Source organism: Akebia trifoliata, chromosome 4 (genome assembly GCF_017979445.1).
Source record: "Akebia trifoliata isolate Shusen 1 chromosome 4, ASM1797944v1, whole genome shotgun sequence".
Taxonomy (NCBI): domain Eukaryota; kingdom Viridiplantae; phylum Streptophyta; class Magnoliopsida; order Ranunculales; family Lardizabalaceae; genus Akebia; species Akebia trifoliata.
Genome location: NC_141378.1, coordinates 2,971,758 through 2,989,563, shown reverse-complemented (window position 1 = coordinate 2,989,563; position 17,806 = coordinate 2,971,758). Strand labels below are relative to the sequence as shown.

Below are 17,806 nucleotides of genomic sequence, written 5' to 3'. Positions count from 1 at the left end.
AACATATATATTTTTTTGAGTCGTGCTGGGGTGACACAAACAGAGTTACAAAGGTGACAAAATGATGTGGTGTCTCTCACATTACAATAGATGCTTTCCTCGAGATACAAGAAAAAAGCATCTACGATCATCTGCACACCACCACATCATTTTTATGTCATTCCAGCATTTTCCTTTTTTCTTTTTTTTTTTTCTTATCAGGTATAAGACTTAACTACCAAATTTAAAATACAAACAAAAAAAGTGAAAAAATGTTTTTTAATTTAATAATACAATATCTTTTGAAATACCATAAAAGTACATTATCAACTAAAACACATCAAAATATTTATTGCTTTAAACAAACTAGAGTTTAAACCTTGCAGCGTGCGTTACAATCATTTTGGGGAAAGGGTGTAGAAGAGGAAAGGCAATACAATGGAAGGGGAATTATCATTTAAAAAAATTGATAGTAGAGAAAATACAACAAAGCTGGAGAGTTACTTTTGAAAAAGAGGGCAAAAGAGGAAAGACACTAAAAATTGGCAAAATTTTCTTGAAAAAGAACGAAAGATAAAAGACAATAAAATTAAAAATTATCCTCTGTATTCATCGCAAGACTAAATCCCAACCTCTTTATAGAGGGATAAAAAGAGTAGGATCTATCGTCGTGTTTTGGGCTTTCGAGAATTTCACAAACAAGGTTGGGATGAAAATTTTTGCAAAATATTCAACCCAGTTCGGCAAAGGAAAAATTACTTAGGGTATGTTTGATTGCACATGGAAAATAGGGTGGAAAATCAATTTCCATGGAAAATGACATTTTTCAAGTGTTTGATTGCACATGGAAATGGAAATTCATTTTCCACCCCAATCAAAAAGTCCACTAAAATATGGATTTCACTTTCCCACCTATATAGGTAGGAAAATGAAATCCACCCATATTTTCCATCCCCAATTCTTTCCCACTCATATCTTCTTCTTCCCTACCACCACCACCCATCACACTAATCTCGTTATCGTCGTCGTCGCTGTCGCCGTCGTCGTCGTCGCCACCGTCGTCGTCGTCGTCGTCGCCACCGTCGTCGTCGTCACCGTCACCACCATCTCCGACCACCTTCTCTCTCTCTCACCTCCGCCGCCACCACCACCACGATCTCCCCTCACCTTCCTCATCATCTTCTTCCTCCGCCGCCGCCGCCATCACCACCACGTTCTCTCTTCTTTTTCCTCACTTACCACCGTCACCGTCACCGCCACATCCTCCCCTCTCCCTCTTCCTCCTCTCCCCCTCTTCTCATCTTCTTCCTCCTTTTCCTTCTTCTTCTTTTTTCTCATATTTTTTTCATGATTTTATCAAAGTAAAATCAAACAATGAAATTTGATTTTCCAACTCTATTTATTTTCCACCACTATTTTTTCATGGATTTCGAATTCCATGGAAAGTCACTTTCCATGCAATCAAACATACCCTAATTAATAAACTCTGATAGAGAAATTTCTTTCTGAACACCCTATAATTTTCTTTCTTAATGCCCCTTGCCCACCTTTCTATTGGTGAGATCAATGATTCAAATTGTCGAGATTAACGATTAAGTTCTCTGTTCCTTGGGGTTAAGGGGTATTAAGAAAAAAAAAATTACTAATTGGGTTGATAAGATACCACCTCAAAACTCATGGTGCATTTAGAAAGAATGTAAAGTTTTAGATAGTAAAGAAGACTCATATACCATTGAAAATTTGACATGTGGATTAATTATAACAAAACATCTGTAACATTTCTGACCCTTTCTTATGTTCTTTGCTCAAGTATAGTTCTAAGATGTGTTACATAAGGTTATTTTTTTCTCATTATAACTTCTATTAAATATAAATATTCATGAACTTATCATACAGAAACAATGTTAAAAAAAGAAGCTGTGCAAGTATCATACAGATCTAAGTCCTTGTTTGCAACTTTTCATCCCCAATGAGCAATCTTGTAAGCCTACTAGGATCCTCTGCAAGTGATTTACATGTTGAGATAATTCCAAGATCGGCACCAATCTGATCGTACTCTTTAAGAGCAGCTTCCATCTCTGCTGCAACTATAGCATCATCTGCACCGTCTATGTTTCCCATAAATAGAACATCTGAGTAGTGTTTCTCCTTCTCAGGGTCGTGTTGGAAGGGTTCCATTGCTGGACCCTGTTAATTCCATGTCAAAAATAAACTAAATTAGCACCAATTCGAGGAACTTCAAGAAAAGGAGTTATGAGAAATAGGAAAACATGCGCAAAATTAAGATAATGTCTTGCAGTGATTAAGAATACATTAAGGAACTTGGAACAGAGAGAGAGAGAGAGAGAGAGAGAGAGAGAGATGGTAAAAGGAATAAATTACATCATGCATACAATTGTTCTACAAAATTTTTACGTCGTAAACATTCAAAGAGAACACAAATGCTTTTGAAAATGTTCCAAAAGAACCAGGTGCCTGTAACATCAATTGGCAATTGTTAAAAAAATAGTGTGCAATTCGATAATGAAATAAAAAACAACTCTTCTTAACAAATGTATCGAAAAAACAGCTTAAATGGTTTTCATTAAGAAAGAAAAGAAAAACTTAAAAAGGAACTTGAAGACACATTACAGGATTCACTGAAGGGAATTTTCAATGTTTTACCTCACACAAGTTAGCATAATGCTTGTATATCTCACTGTTTTCATCTTGATCGCCAAGTAGTGTTCCACCATACCAACCATTGGCCTCATCCACTGAGGTCATAGCAAGGTACCTGGCAATCAAAGAATAAATGTGGTGAAGTTTAAAAAAAAAAAACTATTTTTTATTGTTTTACAAGTGATTGATCACTCTATATCTTTCTTGTTAAACCTCGAGCCATCACTTTAGGACCCAGTATGGAAGCTTAGAAAATTTTTCTTTATAAAGAAATTTGTATTTCGCTTTCAAAATTCCAAAACAGAAGCAAATTCTTTTATGGAAATATTTGTAAAAGAACTTTTCTAAGCTTCCATACAGATCCTGCAGTTTAACTTGAAAGAAAACTTCTGTATAAACAAACACCAAGATAACTAGTGTGTAGAATAGAAAAAAGCCATGGTGCATCATTAAGATCAACCCTAACAAGTACATCGTAGGAGTGTCAAGTCATTCTCTAACCTAAAAAGTAGGGATTGATTTTCAAATATGTTACCTCTGGAAGATATCCTCCTCACAGATGTCTCCAATGGATGAAAGCCAATTTAGGTTACACAAACTGTTGACATTCATCACATCTTGAGACCCTCCACTTGCATTTTCTTGTGCGGCAACTTTTGAAGCAGAAGCACTTTCGTCAAACTTTCTCTGGCCAAAGAGCCAATTTGGGCTTTTGAGTTGTATTTCACTGCATCAATATATATACATTCAGTTTTTTTACCCTCCTTACCAAAGAAACAAGTTCATAAACAACACGAAGGAAATTTGTAGTGATTGATTACAAGTAAAATGAACCTGTTTAAGCCAAAAAATGGAATATACTTTGATTACATGAAACTGGTATTTTCCACACCACTGCACACTATAAGAGAGGGATACAAAGTTCAGCAAATTTTGAGAACATTTCTGGTAACAAATACAGCATGAGATTTGTGGTTTGCTTGAACAAGTAGTGAATGTCAAGACTGGATGTGTTATCAAATCTATTGGACATGCTATTTTTTCAGCATCAAATTTGGAGCTATCAATCAAGGAAAGAAGTCTCATTGAACCTTCACAACGCATAAAGCCTCGGATCAGATTTAGTCCAGAGAAGATTGAACATTTTGCAAGGATTTTTAAACCGGTAATTTGAATGAGAACGTGCAAATATAGAGAATCCAGTGTTTCCAATATAATTGCAAATAACACAGACTAAATCCACAACATACTAAAACTACCTTGCTCGACGTAATCTAATGATTAAACATGATTCCAACAAATATATTCAACACTCCCCCCCTCAAGCTGGAGTGAAAATGACGATGATGCTCCAACTTGCCCATAGCTTTTCATCTCTCAGTCCTGCAGTCTTGTATGCTTCAACACTCCCTTTGAAATTTATAGTGGTCACTTCATCTTGGTGCAAACACAGACTTGCACTCGATGATCATAATGAACACAACACACTACTCACAACAATGATCAACTGGTCTAGGTCACACCAATAGACCATACATTGACCAAACAAAATGCGTTGTACTTGGCAACACATTCACATGGTAACAGCCCATGACACGTGAGTCACATAAAAGTGATCATATTGAGATTCTACCAAGATCAGATAAGGTGATCTACCAAAAATGGTACAACCATGAGGTACAAATACAATCCCAACAAAGATTGGAAGATTGGAATTTTTTCGACATGGAAAATTTCCAAAAAAGATGGAGTGTTCTCATTAGAAAAATCTAGACCTATATCTTTTATTGAAGTATGCGTTTTCAAAAAAAAATTTCCTACATCGATCCACTTCATTTCTGCCCTTCCCCTCTCCCATTTAGATCCTGTAACTAGTCCCAAACCACATGTCACGGGTGTTGTCACTAGTCTTTGATGGACATGTTTAAACCACCTCCATCAACTTTCCTTTCTTATTTCCTATCAGATATTCTTAGATTCATGTGAATTTTCTCATTTCTAATTTTTTTCTTTCCTAATAATTTTCACTCATCGATCTCAACATCCTCATATCTACAACACTCATTCAATGAGCATAGTGAGATTACACAACATTCAACCATATAAACTGTATCTAGTCTTATTGTTATCTTGTAAATTTTCCCTTCAATTTGAATGTCAAGAATATGCCACATGTCACTCTAGAAGAGCTTCCTCACTTTAGCCATCCAAAATCAATTCTTTCTTTAGATAGGTATAGGTATACAAATTTTATTAATAAAAAGGAAAGAAAGAAACAAGAAGGCCGAGCAGACCTACCTACCATAGAAAGGAAAGAGACAAAAAGAAAAAGAAAATGTCAGTCAGTCATCATTCACGCTCCTCCTTACAAACAATCTGCCGCCTAGACAAAAAAACACTTAAATAAACAACCTTACTAACTACTCCACATTTATTGATAAGCCAACATTGATAATGGAAATGGTTGAACAAAGGAAGACAAATTGTGTCAGGTTGGTAGCGAGTAAAACTGGTGCCAACTTTCTTTGTATGAACTCACCATGATGACAAGACAAGTAGGAAATTCACAAAAAATAAAATAAAATTAGAAGATTACAAATCAATGATTTGGATCTATGAAACTTACACAGCATCAGGAGCCAGTCCAGAATTTCCTGCAACACCACCAGCTTTTAGTTCTGGTTCACTGCAGAGCCTCACGTTCTTTATTGAACTGCATGTTTTCTTTATTAGTTTATCAAGTGATGTTAGTTTTATCCGCAAGAAGTCCTCTCTGCAAGCTGGAATTGGTGCTAGGGAAGTTCCTATGTCTGCCACAGGTTTAGCGTCAACTGGTGAACTGCAAAGGAGAACAGAAGAAAATTGGAAACTGTCGAATTAGATAATAAGAAATAAATAAAAGAATTAAGAAGATATATATAAAATAAAATTTTATATGAGTAGCAGTGCTCCGAGCAGACACGGTGCTTTCTGGCAAAGTGAGACTTCTTTTAGCCAAGTTTCCAACCAGAAAAGAAGCGACAGTTTCTTTTTTTTTTTTTTTTTCCAAGGGTAAGCTGGACTTGAACCCACGACCTCAAAGTTGCCTTGCAATGTGTCAAACCAACTGAGCTATGGGTCTAAGCCCAAAAGGACAGTTTCACACTGTTCTTTTTAAAATATTTAAAACTTCAATCGCTTTCATTCATAGCAAGAAATCCTATGCAGGGTAGGGTATGGGGGATGGTGTGGACAGGAATGCTGTCCATGTGGCCAATCCAGGTGGTAATCTGTCAGATAGATGGTCCAGAATTTTCATGTAGAACAGGGCATGAAGTCTGCAGTGACAGCCAAGCTAGCTTTCGCCTTTCTATATAGCATACATATAAGTTCTATAATAAAACCATGAAACTTTTACCTCATATCAGAAAAAGGCTCATCTCCAATCCCAAAGACATGAAGATAATAGTCAGAATCCAACTCCCAGAGAGCAGGTTTCGCTTCCTGTGGCTGAAAGTAGCCTAAAAATCTGGTAAAAGCACCAAAGGGAAGACCTAAGAAGCATGACAGATATAGATTTAACACCAAAACTAAGCAATGATTGTCAAAATCTGGTAATTAAATTTGTAGCTGTAGTCGGTAGATTAAGTGAAAGAGTCGAAAGAAATATCAGGGAGGAACAAGTACAAGTTTATTGCATCTTGTTTTTCACCATCAGTATAAGCATTGCTGTAGTATCTTTTGATAGACTTAAGAAACTCCCTAGATTGAGTTGTAGCTTTCCACTTCCCTTGCCTCTCTGGGAAAACCTGAGATACATAATAAGACATTGTTGAGAAAAAATTCCAGTGCTTTTAAAAAACCTAACATAGCTTCTAGAGGATTGAAAAAAAAGAGAAAAAAGAAGAGGAAGAGAAGAACCAAATATTTAGCTCAATATAGTACATAAACCAAATAAGCATCCAATCAACTTAGCCAACTGTAAAGAAATGTACAGTGTTGTGAGCTGCAGAGCCACCATATTGCTGGGCAAGTGCATCACCCATGCTCTGATACATATCCATAAGAGCTGCAGAAATGGTACTATCAGGATCCACTTTAGGCATATCTGTCAAACCCATTGCATGGAGCTGCCGACCTAAAGCTGCTAAGCCGTAAGCATACTGGGCAACATTTGTTCGGTCCAAGCAGTCGATGCAATTAGTTCGCAGAACTCCACTTTGAAAACATGGTGCTGTATCACTACGGTCGTCTTTCCTAAACTGCGGATTGAACTCAGAATCTCTAATGAAAGCATTCAAAGTTTCATTATTACTTCCAATCCTTGAAATTTCTCCAGAGTTAGCTCTAAGATCTCCAAGAGAAGTGTCCCTGTATGAGATGAAAATAGTTAATGAGATCTCCAAACCACACACCATGCATCAAGTGCATCACCCACAACAACAATATATAATTAACGGTGGGAGCAATTGAACTATGTAGTTTAAGCTGGGAATAACTGAAGACTCCAATTGGTGACTCAACAATCAAGCAAACATGAGAAACTAGTACCACCAGTAAATAGACCTTCTCTTCTACGTAAGCCATTAACATTATCAATGCATAAAAGGCCACATGACACTTTTCGGGTCGCTGACCCCATGAAGGTCTAGCCTGTCCCCTACTGGATGCATATACTGAAAAATCAGCCTGATAGGTTATTATTATCAATCAGATTTGAGCATTTTTTCCACCAGGACTATGGAATTCAATTATTTCAACCATGGACCTGTTCATGAAGTTGATGATGAAAAAAGTGCTGAAAACCAACAATTAGGAATTCATGGGTCGTAGGCCCAAGAGTATATCAGGTAGCAATATTGGTGGACCAAAATGCAGGCTGAGCTATTTTGACAAGCCTACGTGGGGCTCACATGGACATGAGTGTAGGGTTGGTTTTCAATGAGGATGACCTCCCAATGCTTCAAGGGATTGGCCAGCACCTAAGCCCAAATACCAGGTGACCTAGGATCTGCTTGGGCTCAGCCTTGACTTGGTTTAATTTGTGAAGTAGAACATCTTGCATTGGAATTCCTTTAAAAGGAAGACTTGAAGAAGAAGAAAATTCAGTACCAGTACATCAATGATTAGATGAAGATGAAAATACCTCCCAGTGTTTGTTCGACTGAGCTGGATTGCTCTCCTTTTAACAACGACAGGTTTTCCACTATAGTAAAAACCAGTCAAATCAAGCGCTTCGCTAGCCACAGCACCCAAAACTGCCAACACATTGGCGGACTTGCTTTATAGACAGAAGGAAAAAAGATACAAAATAATTAGCTCACAAGAAAGAAGGGTTTCATTACGTACTATTGGAACACAAGCATTAACACGCTTACCTCTTTGCAAACTTGTGAAAGTCCCAGTGAATAAATTTCAGATGGCTTTCTTCTGAGAGAATCTGATTTAGATACCCAACTGCATTTACAAACTCACGTCTTAGCATCATTTCTCGAGGCCTTTTCTCAACAGTCTGCATTTTTCATTAATGACATAAGTAAGAATTAAACTGATAACAAAACGATTATCTAATACTGAATCAATAAACATGGCATAAAATGATAGTGGCGGTTAGTACTCCGCAAAGCATTTGCATGAATTCATGAGATAAAAATTGATGAAAAGCGTACTTCAGTCCAAATGGCTAGAGTGGATATTCTTCAGAGATCAGATAAGGGGGTAGGCCACAAAGTAGTGATTGTTTTCCATCACACTTTTTGAGGGATGTGAATGGTTTGGGGGACTCTCTTCCTTAAACTTGTATTTGTCTTTCTCTTATTAATACATAATTTTATAATTTAACAAAAAGAAGAAAGAAGAGAAAACCTCTTATATCTAATTATCTAGCAGTACATGTCATCTCGCTATCAATTTTAGAGTTTAAAAAAGTTTTGGCAGCTCATATGTGACCTGTGCTGCATAACATCAGCATAGCATGGGAGGTGAAAAACTTATTCAGCTCATTATTTATCCGAAAAAGTGTACTTTCATTAAAGGAAAAGGTTAACAACATCCACCGGTATTCTTACTCGGAAAAAACTGGCTTATTCAGTTAGTATGACTCATAAAAAAATTGCTACAGTTTGCTAACATAAAAATTATCATGGTCATCGAACATGAACGTCCAAGGCCAAGGCCGAGCTGACTCAAAACAATATGAATGTTTGGCCCCAAGTAAATGCGAGTTAAAAACAAGACGGCGACTAAGGCTGGGTCAAAAGGGGAATCCGAATACCAAGTCAAAGTTGAGATAATCTCATGATAGTGGTGTGTCAAGCTAATTCAAGGCCGACTAAGACCAATTCTCAAGTCAACTAGTTCTGACCCACAAGTTTTTTTTTTAAAGTATAATATATTGAAAAGAGGGGAAAAAAATGTACAAGGAGGCCGAGAAAGCCTCACAAAGAGCAGCAAAAAGAAAAGGAAAAGGAAAACTACAGCATCAGTGAGTACAAAAAGAGTTCCATCTAAAAACAAAGTCATCAAAAGTAATCCCTACAAACTCAATGGCCTTACAAATTGCTTGAATAAGTTACAACTTGTGAGTAATGAAATAAGCCTATAATAGGGATTTTCCTCAAGAAACTTACTGCAAAAATTAAACAATTCTACTTGGAAGATGCTCCATGCATATAGATTGAAAATACAAGTTAAGAAAATGCTACACAACCGAAATATGCTGCCCATATTTAAAGAGAACAAGGGACTTTAGGGTGAACATGAAATAAACCTTAATTAAATTAAGAACAATAATCGGATTGCCATATCGCCTTGCCAGGTCTTCAAAATGTAACTTGGTTGATTGGTATGTAGGATCATATCTCTGCACTGAGGGCAACACAGAAACCGAGAAGCAATAAGGATTGTTTTAGATAAAGCTAGCATACACTAGTGAAGAATGGGGATTCAAGGTGAATTGGTAGTTAGCAACAAAAACCAATGAAAGTAGTCTAACTTGGACATCCTTACAGATTATATCAGGTTTAGGACTAAATCTGGAAACTTCTTGAGACCAGAACAGAGGTATTGAACCCCGCATCTGCACTACAGAACTCATTTTTCCCTTGCACGAACCAGCTTCTTCATCAAGGACTATTTGTTCTGTTTCAACATCATTTGCCACCCAGCCCCGGTCATTTACTCCCCTTTTCAAATAACTGTGAACCATGAAATAAAAAGACATTATAACTGAATATTTCCTACAATATAGGGAGACTGCAGAGTTCCTGAACATTAAGATATTCATCAAAGTGAAGTTACAAACCACGTTCAGGGGGAAAAGTGCATAAAGGAATAGTAGTTTAGACAACCCTTATCAAACAATAATCAGTAAAATTGAGTTGTTTAGAAACTTGACAAGTTTGGACGATAAAATTCCATAATTCAAAATTGTCAACTTTTCTCAGTATGTGCTTGAACTGACCTGACTAGAAAGCAATGAGAACTAAATGGGAGAGAGGCCCAATTCATTACTTGGGATGTATTTAGCCCTGGGCTTTAAGGACCACCAGGAACATAAGTTAGCAATGGGCTCAATTTTTAACAGATGTACCTTCAAACGTGGCAGAAATCTTGGGTCCCGAACAATTATTACTTATTCTCGCATCAGGCTTGGGCTTTTGGGCTTGTCATAGACTAGGCCAGGCCAAAGCTTAGTTACTTTTGTTTCAGCCCATCTACTCCAGAGCACTTCCAGAGTGTTATGTGATCAAACTAGAGGGGAACATTTTCAAGATGGCAACTAGACCAGCCATGCCTTATGGAGCTGAATATCGGGCTCTGTTTTATTTTTATTTTACTTTGATAAATCTGAATATAGGGCTGTTAAATGAAGATGTTCAGATGAACACCATGTTCGAGGAAATTTAAGAACAGCTCCAATAGGAGATAAAAGAATTTGTTTGAGGTGGTTTCAGCATATGCAAAGAAGTCAACGGCAGTGAGAATGCTTTGGTACAAATGACAGGCTCTAAAAGAGCAAGAAGGAGACCTAAATGGACATTGATAGAAGTAGTAAGTTTTCCCAGCCATTAATTACGATATGGTGTAGACTATGTTGAAAATAGCTATATAGCTAAAAGCATACAAAGGAGGATGTGAGCAATACTCTCACCCCACCCTTATAAAACTATGTAAGCACAATGTCAGCTTATCTAAACACAAGTTCATCACATCAATAGTTTTTACACCAAACTTTGAATATACCAATATATAATGATAAGATTATTATGATCTATTAGAACATTAGTAACACAATTTCAATTAAAAATAAATAAACATCTTCAAATTACCAGGTTTAGGCTACAAATTCATTTTAATTGATTTTTATTAGAGTTTATTAATTACTCAACCCCATAAAGAGATTTGGAATATTGGGTCACCTAAGATTATTTGCATAAGGACATACCGTGTTCCTGCGAAATGCCGAGAGCGTCTAGAAATGAGAGAAACACTGAATTCCCGCCCAAAGATTGATAGTCTGATCTGTCATCATAAAATAGCAAGAGACCTTAAAATATTAAATGCAACACCTTCCTTGCTGTGGAGATTAAATCAACAACATTTTGATTAATATGTTTATTTGAATTCCAGGTGGAGGGTATGAAAAATAATGGAGTAAACAAAACACATGCAAAGATTCAAACATCTTGAGATCCCATCTCCTTATCGAGGTTTTTAAAAGATAAAACTTTGACAACTTTTAGTCGTTAGCACATTCCGTCACTTACAGTATGCAGTAACAGAAAAACACTCACATCAATTGAAAATATCTGTAGATGAGTATACATGCTGCTTGCAAATGACTGCCATGCAATAAGAGCATGAAATCTTACCATTGCATGGCATTACAGAAAAAGTTACATCCTTTAGGAACACTGTCAAATTTGACATCAAATGCATGGTTAAAATCTGTACATAAGTGAAGCATGTTAAAACTAGGCTTTAAGGATACTTGCACGGTTGCAAGGGCCATCACAATATCAAGCACTATTCAATGCTAATAAATCCTAAGAAAAACACAAGTCTTTATAGCTGAGGGGGCTTACAAACATTTATTCCACAATCATAAGAACCCATCACGAGTAAAACAAGGAAATGAAATAAAATATCTTTATTTTCTCCCCAAAAGGTCCAATTGTTACCTCAAACCATGGTTTAAAATCTTGTTCAGGTTTTTTGAAAAACCAAAATGATTCTCGAAACAATACGAAACAAACCCGAAACATACAATTCCTTAAATTAGGATTTTTTAAAAGTCTTACTCTGAAGACTGTGGTCAAGGGGCATGTGGTCAGTTTGAAGACATAGGGTACCCAGTGTTGTCAAATGTGCTCGCATTTGCGCATATGACATGATGACATATGCGATTTAGGGTTTCTGATTCATTATGTCATGGCACAAAAAAGTATGTGATGACATATGCGATGGCATATTACTCTAATGGGAAATGATTTGACTATTGGAGAATTAAATTCAAGTTTTTTTTAATCTATCTTTTCCTACAACTACCCTATTTCCATCCCCTATTCATGCATTATTCTAAGCTATTTCTTTTATTCTTTTACTCGCACATATTCTCTTTAAATCTTATTTTTTCAAAATATTGAGTTTATACATTCGAACATAAGATCATAGTATCCAATGATTAAACTATTAAAGCAGAATCCACTTTAATTATCTAGAACTAAAACTAGAACTTGATAATTAAAGTAGGCCACCTTCGTATCATGAATAGCTTTTATATTATTGACTATTTAGCTTATTGAGTTCTTTTATTGTTGTTACTAAATGACTAAATGTAAATAATGTTATTCAATTTGAAAAATAAGTGCTATCCAAAATCCAAATATATTGTTATAGGTTTGTTTTTATTTTCTTAGATTTTTCTGGTTTTAAAAACATTTCCCCCTATTTTTTCTTATTTTTTACTGTTTTTATTTATTTGTTTGAAATAAAAAAATATTTTGTGCAATATGCGATCGCATATGCCATATGCAATTTCTCATATACACACAACATATGTTGGTCGCATATGCTATTTGATATCATTGAGGTATATCAAATATTTACCAAAATATGGGAGGGGTTAATAAATAACCAAGACTTCTAGAGAAGACCAATGTCAAGGGCAAAGAGCACCTTTGTTGTTTATAAAAAAAACTCGAAGAAGCAGCAGAAGGAGAAGAAGAAGACGACTAAGACCTTACCTCAAACATTGGCATGAATCCAACGTAATTCCACCTCTCTCTCTCCTTCTTCTTCTTCTCTTCTCCCCCATTTCCTTCTTCTTTGGTTTTCCCCAAGAAATTAACGAAGTTTCGTATGTTTCGTTTTCAGGACTGTTTCGTCTTGTTTTTTTTTAAAAGTCAAAATGTTTCATACGAAACATAACGAAATTTTAAATCATGCCTCAAAACACAGCCATGGACTGCAAGTCGCATCAAGTAAGATTCATAAAATCATCTATGCATCAAAGCCCGCAGGTCTCAAATGGACTAATAACATAAGCATTGAAAGTTTAAAACTCTTGTGCCAACTCCCTAATTAAGTAATCTTCCATTTAGTTTGCCTTTTTTTTCCCAAATAGATACATACGGAATTGTACTCCAAGAAAGGAAAATGGGGAGTCAAGAAGAATCTCCAAAGAAAATCACAAAATCAAAACATCATCTACAACCATGGTTGATCATGAGATCCCAAATACGAAACCTTCGAAGAAAACTCCCCTAAACTTGGTGAAAATCTTGGAACAAAAAAGAAAGCGTTAGCATCCAAAATGATGTCATGGATGGTTTTCCCCCACAACTTGAGGATTCTCCAATTCCACTATTTCAAGATAGAAGGCACACTGTGAAAGGGAGCATTCCCCCCAAAATCCCACCTTCACCAAAGAAGGACACAATACACTAGCTATGAAAAAAAAACGAAATCACCAGAAAAGGGACAGTCTATTGACAACCGAACGATGAAAAGAAAAAAAGAACCACACCTTCCTAGCCATCTTGAAGTGGATCAAGATATAGTTGATGCTTTTGACATGAAACACAATGTCACCATGAAGGCCCTTAGAGAAATGAGATAGAAAATGAAGTTTTTCCCTAGAGAAGCTAACCAGGAAAAGAAGCTCCATCTTTCCTTATGATCAATGGATAACTTGTTCCTCTAAGATTTTATTTTTTTACAACCAAAAGAATTTATTGAAAAGAGGACAAGGTGTCCTCTAAGAATTTATTCCAATTCCTCCCCAAAGGCACATCTGCACCACAATAAAGCCTCTCTCAAGGGGCCATTACGATATGAACTAGAGAAGGAATACAACAAAAAACACCATGATTATTTTGGTCAATATACGGAGAATTCTGACTATTTGTTTGGATGTCCTTGTCCATATCTTTCAATGTTTCGTTACAAATTTTAAACTGTTGCGTCCATAATAACAACAATCAAAAGAAACTAATATACAGATTTGAAAGACGGAATATATATGCAGTCGATTTCTGCAAAGAAAACTTTGTAACATCTCACATTTCAAATCCCATAGGCTGCATATCTCAAGTCCATGTGTAAATAGACAAAGACTCACAATCAACGAAAAAGAAAAGCAACAGAAATTAGAGCAAAATACCTGCTTAAAATGTCCATGAACCAATGCAATTGTCCATATAGTGTTGTTGCATCTTGATCGAATTGCTTGTGTAAGAAATGCATTCCATACAAACATGTTTTCATATGGCATCCTTTCCTCACCGATGGCCAGGATATTTTTTTGTAAACTTCGCATGATAGGGTATGTGTAACTATAGAAGAAATCTTTAGTCAAATCAACACTGGATAAGAGCTTCTTGTACCTGCAGCGAGGGAAAAAATGTTGGATGAGAATTAGTGAGATCAACTAAACCTGGAGAAATCAAGACTAACAGTTCACAAGAAAGTGGGTATCACTGCTACATTGAGAGCAATCTAGTTGACTATCTGTGATAGATAAGTATTGCAATCTTACTACTACAACCAAAATGCAGACATATACAATGGTTAGGGAGAAGCATTCGCTATGGACTACGATTCTCAGTATACACAGCTTCTTGCTAGGAATTCTACTTCATTTTTTCTTTTTGATAAGTAGGAATTCTACTTCATTATTCTAGCTTCTTATCATGGGGAAGAAAATAATGAAGTAAGAGAAGAAAACAATGGATTGGGCATCTTCAACAATAGCCGATTACAACCCTAGTTAAAAGAGATATTCCAGTTGAAGGTTCTAAAAGATCAAGAGGAAGACTCGATGAACGTAAACTAAGATAGTGAAAGAAAATATGAATCCATTTTCAATAAGAAAAGAAGTGGCTCTAGATAGAGTGGAGGGAAGAACATGATTGGTTTAGTTGACCGCAAATCCTTGGGATAAGGCTTTGATGGTGATGAACAACACAAGTAAAATGCCTTCACTTTGGACATGATAAATTAATGCGTTACGATACAGTCATACATTAGATCATTTCCGATTTTGAAATTTGACGTAAACATCCAATTATCTTGTGTATGCTTGTCAAGAGATTAAAACATAATAAATTTTCAAGGAGTATAATATCGCAAGAAAGATAAGATAGTAACAAGTGAAGTCGGTCATACGACATAAAATATGAAGATGAGAACAAGCCTAATATCTTGCAGAGAGAAAATGTAGTGACCTAGATCATTTCAGATTTCAGATGCATCAAAAGTGAAAACTAGAAGATTGTAGAATGGACCACATAATTGAGAATGTGATGAGTAGGCCAGTAACTATTTCAAGAAGTTGAAATGATGATCATGTCTTTACTATTATTATAGTGATAGAAGGCGGAGCAAAAGTGGTTGGACACCAAAATTTGAGTGGTCATAAATGCCACCACTTTTATATTTAAATTTAATATAATCAGGTTCATATTGGTAAAAACCCAAGCAAATTGCAACTTAAGACCGTACAATCGTGTTGCTTAGTACATGTGCGTTTGATCATGCCGCCTTCTAGTGGAAGTTTAAAAAAGTGGGTTTTGGAACCAAGAGGTTATCTAATAGAGCTCTGGAAATGCAAAGAGAAACCTTTGGCGTTTTGGCTACCGAAGGGTGACAACCACCTAAACACAGTTTGGTATATTGCACGAGATTCATTACCAGGTTGAGACTTAAGACCCATAGAATTGACCCTACATTGGGAATCCTTAACAACCTCAATTCAGTGGGTCCTGATCCACTATACATGAAACAAGATATTGTGCTTAAAGATGGGCATTTCTGTGTCGACATACTTTAACATATCCGATGCAGTTTGTGGTTATTGTGTCCATCCAGCATAAAAATACACACAATTTGAAGACTTGAAGAAATAACAAGAAAAAGAAAAAAAACAAACTTGAAGAAATGGATGAAAGAAAGACCTTAGCTCGGTCTTGGAATGCGCCAAATCAGTCTGAATGGATACATGGGGAACCGTAATTAACTGGCTTTCATCTATGCTATAAATTGCGTGACCACAAATACACCCAATTTGTCGACGCTTTGTAACGAGAATCAAATAATACGACTCCAGAAACTTAATGCAACCTAGAAGGAAAACAAAAACTCAAAGAAAATAGATTAACGTGACACTCACAGACAAATTCTTGACTAACCAACAAGAATATGAACACGAAGACTAACCAGCAATTCCAAAGACCTTGAAAACGAAAGTGAGCCCTCCAGTTGAACGATTGCCTTCGCTGATCCTTTGAAGCAAATTCTTGACTTCCTGCTGCGAGTAAACAACAGGATCCTCGCTAATGTTGAGATCGGATGGTTCAGAGCGATCGATCTTCAATACTCGAAAGAATCGCTTTCTGCGATCGCTCCCAATAAGATAAAATCTCTGTAAGAAATACGATAAGATATTAAATTGAAAATTTTGATCTGGAATCTAGAAAAACGTAAATTCTGTCCAAATTTGGGGGTTGGGGGGGGGGGGATTTTAACGAATTTCTTACGGCTCGTGTTTCGTATAGCTTGAATTTCTCGAGAGAGCATGAGTTGGGGTCGATTTCTTGATCGATTTGTGGATGGATGTAAGGAGGAAGTGTTGATGGATTTTTATTCGAGTTCTCGGATTTCGCCATGACAATGGTCTGTAACGAAAGTTTCACCTAAAACGCTCGTCGTATGTCCATATGCTTTTGGGTGTTATAATATTTGGGAAAATTACTTAATAGACCTAAATCTTAGTTCTTATTGCTAAACACCCCCTAATTATTTGGGCGTAACATAACAATCCACTACAGCAAGCCTTGTAAAATCCCTAAAAGTATTTCAAACTTCAACCGTCTGTCTAATAGACAGCGTCAAACGTCGTTTGAGTTTGGTCACATTCCAGATGCCAACTGCGCTATAGTATCTGAGAAATTCTATTGCGACAATAATTTTTGATAAGAACACCCCATTTCATATGAAATAATCAAAAGAATTATCTACATATCTTGAAGGACTCTTAAGATATGTTTGATTGCATGGAAAGTGACTTTCCATGAAATTTAAAATCTATAGAAAATAACGGTGAAAAATAAGTAGGGTTGAAAAATCAAATTCCATTATTTGATTTTACTTAGATAAAATCATGAAAAAATACGAGAAAAAATAAGAAAAGAAGATGAGAAGGAAAAGAGAGAGGGGAGGATGTGACGATGACATCAATAGCGACGGAGATGGTGGTAGTGATAGCGACGGCGACGATGGTGACGATGGAGGTAAGTGAGGAAGAAGATATGAGGAAAATGTGGTGGTGGTGGTGATGGCGGAGAAGGTGAGGGATAGAGAAAAAAGAGAAGAAAAGAGAGAAAGTAATCGAAGATAGTGATGATAAAGACGGTGACGGTGATGACGATGACGACGAGGTTAGTGTAATGGTGGTGGTGGTGATAAGAAATAAGAAGATATCAGTGAGAAATAATTGGGGATGAAAAATATGGGTGGATTTCACTTTCTCGCCCATATGAGTGGGAAAGTGAAATCCATGTTGTTGTAGACTTTTTGATTGGGGTGGAAAATGAATTTTCATTTTCATGTGCAATCAAACACTTGAAAAATGTCATTTTCCACCCTATTTTCCACGTACAATCAAACATACCCTTAATAAAATTTG

General features: G+C 36.3%; 1 protein-coding gene across 1 annotated transcript; it reads right to left on the bottom strand.

Moving 5' to 3' along the window:
* Window positions 1-1,706: 1,706 nt before the first annotated feature.
* Window positions 1,707-16,833, bottom strand: ATSAC1 (Phosphoinositide phosphatase family protein). Its single transcript, XM_086438387.1, has 16 exons — window positions 16,659-16,833; window positions 16,339-16,543; window positions 16,077-16,242; window positions 14,285-14,507; window positions 11,066-11,142; window positions 9,628-9,815; window positions 9,389-9,486; window positions 7,998-8,131; window positions 7,766-7,900; window positions 6,615-6,990; window positions 6,307-6,428; window positions 6,038-6,148; window positions 5,267-5,479; window positions 3,176-3,367; window positions 2,644-2,755; window positions 1,707-2,166 (listed from the first exon to the last, which is right to left on the bottom strand). Exons 1-16 carry the CDS (start codon window positions 16,785-16,787, stop codon window positions 1,918-1,920), a joined length of 2,730 nt encoding a protein of 909 aa, XP_086294513.1. The 5' UTR covers window positions 16,788-16,833; the 3' UTR covers window positions 1,707-1,917.
* Between the last annotated feature and the right edge of the window lie 973 nt (window positions 16,834-17,806).

Excerpts from the sequence above, each read along its gene's own strand:
- ATSAC1 (XM_086438387.1), bottom strand. The coding sequence starts at position 16,787 with ATGGCGAAATCCGAGAACTCGAATAAAAATCCATCAACACTTCCTCCT. Across the intron at positions 14,508-16,076 it reads CATTCCAAGACCGAGCTAAG|GTACAAGAAGCTCTTATCCA; the intron begins GTCTTTCTTTCA and ends CCCTCGCTGCAG. Across the intron at positions 5,480-6,037 it reads GAGCCTTTTTCTGATATGAG|TTCACCAGTTGACGCTAAAC; the intron begins GTAAAAGTTTCA and ends TCTCCTTTGCAG.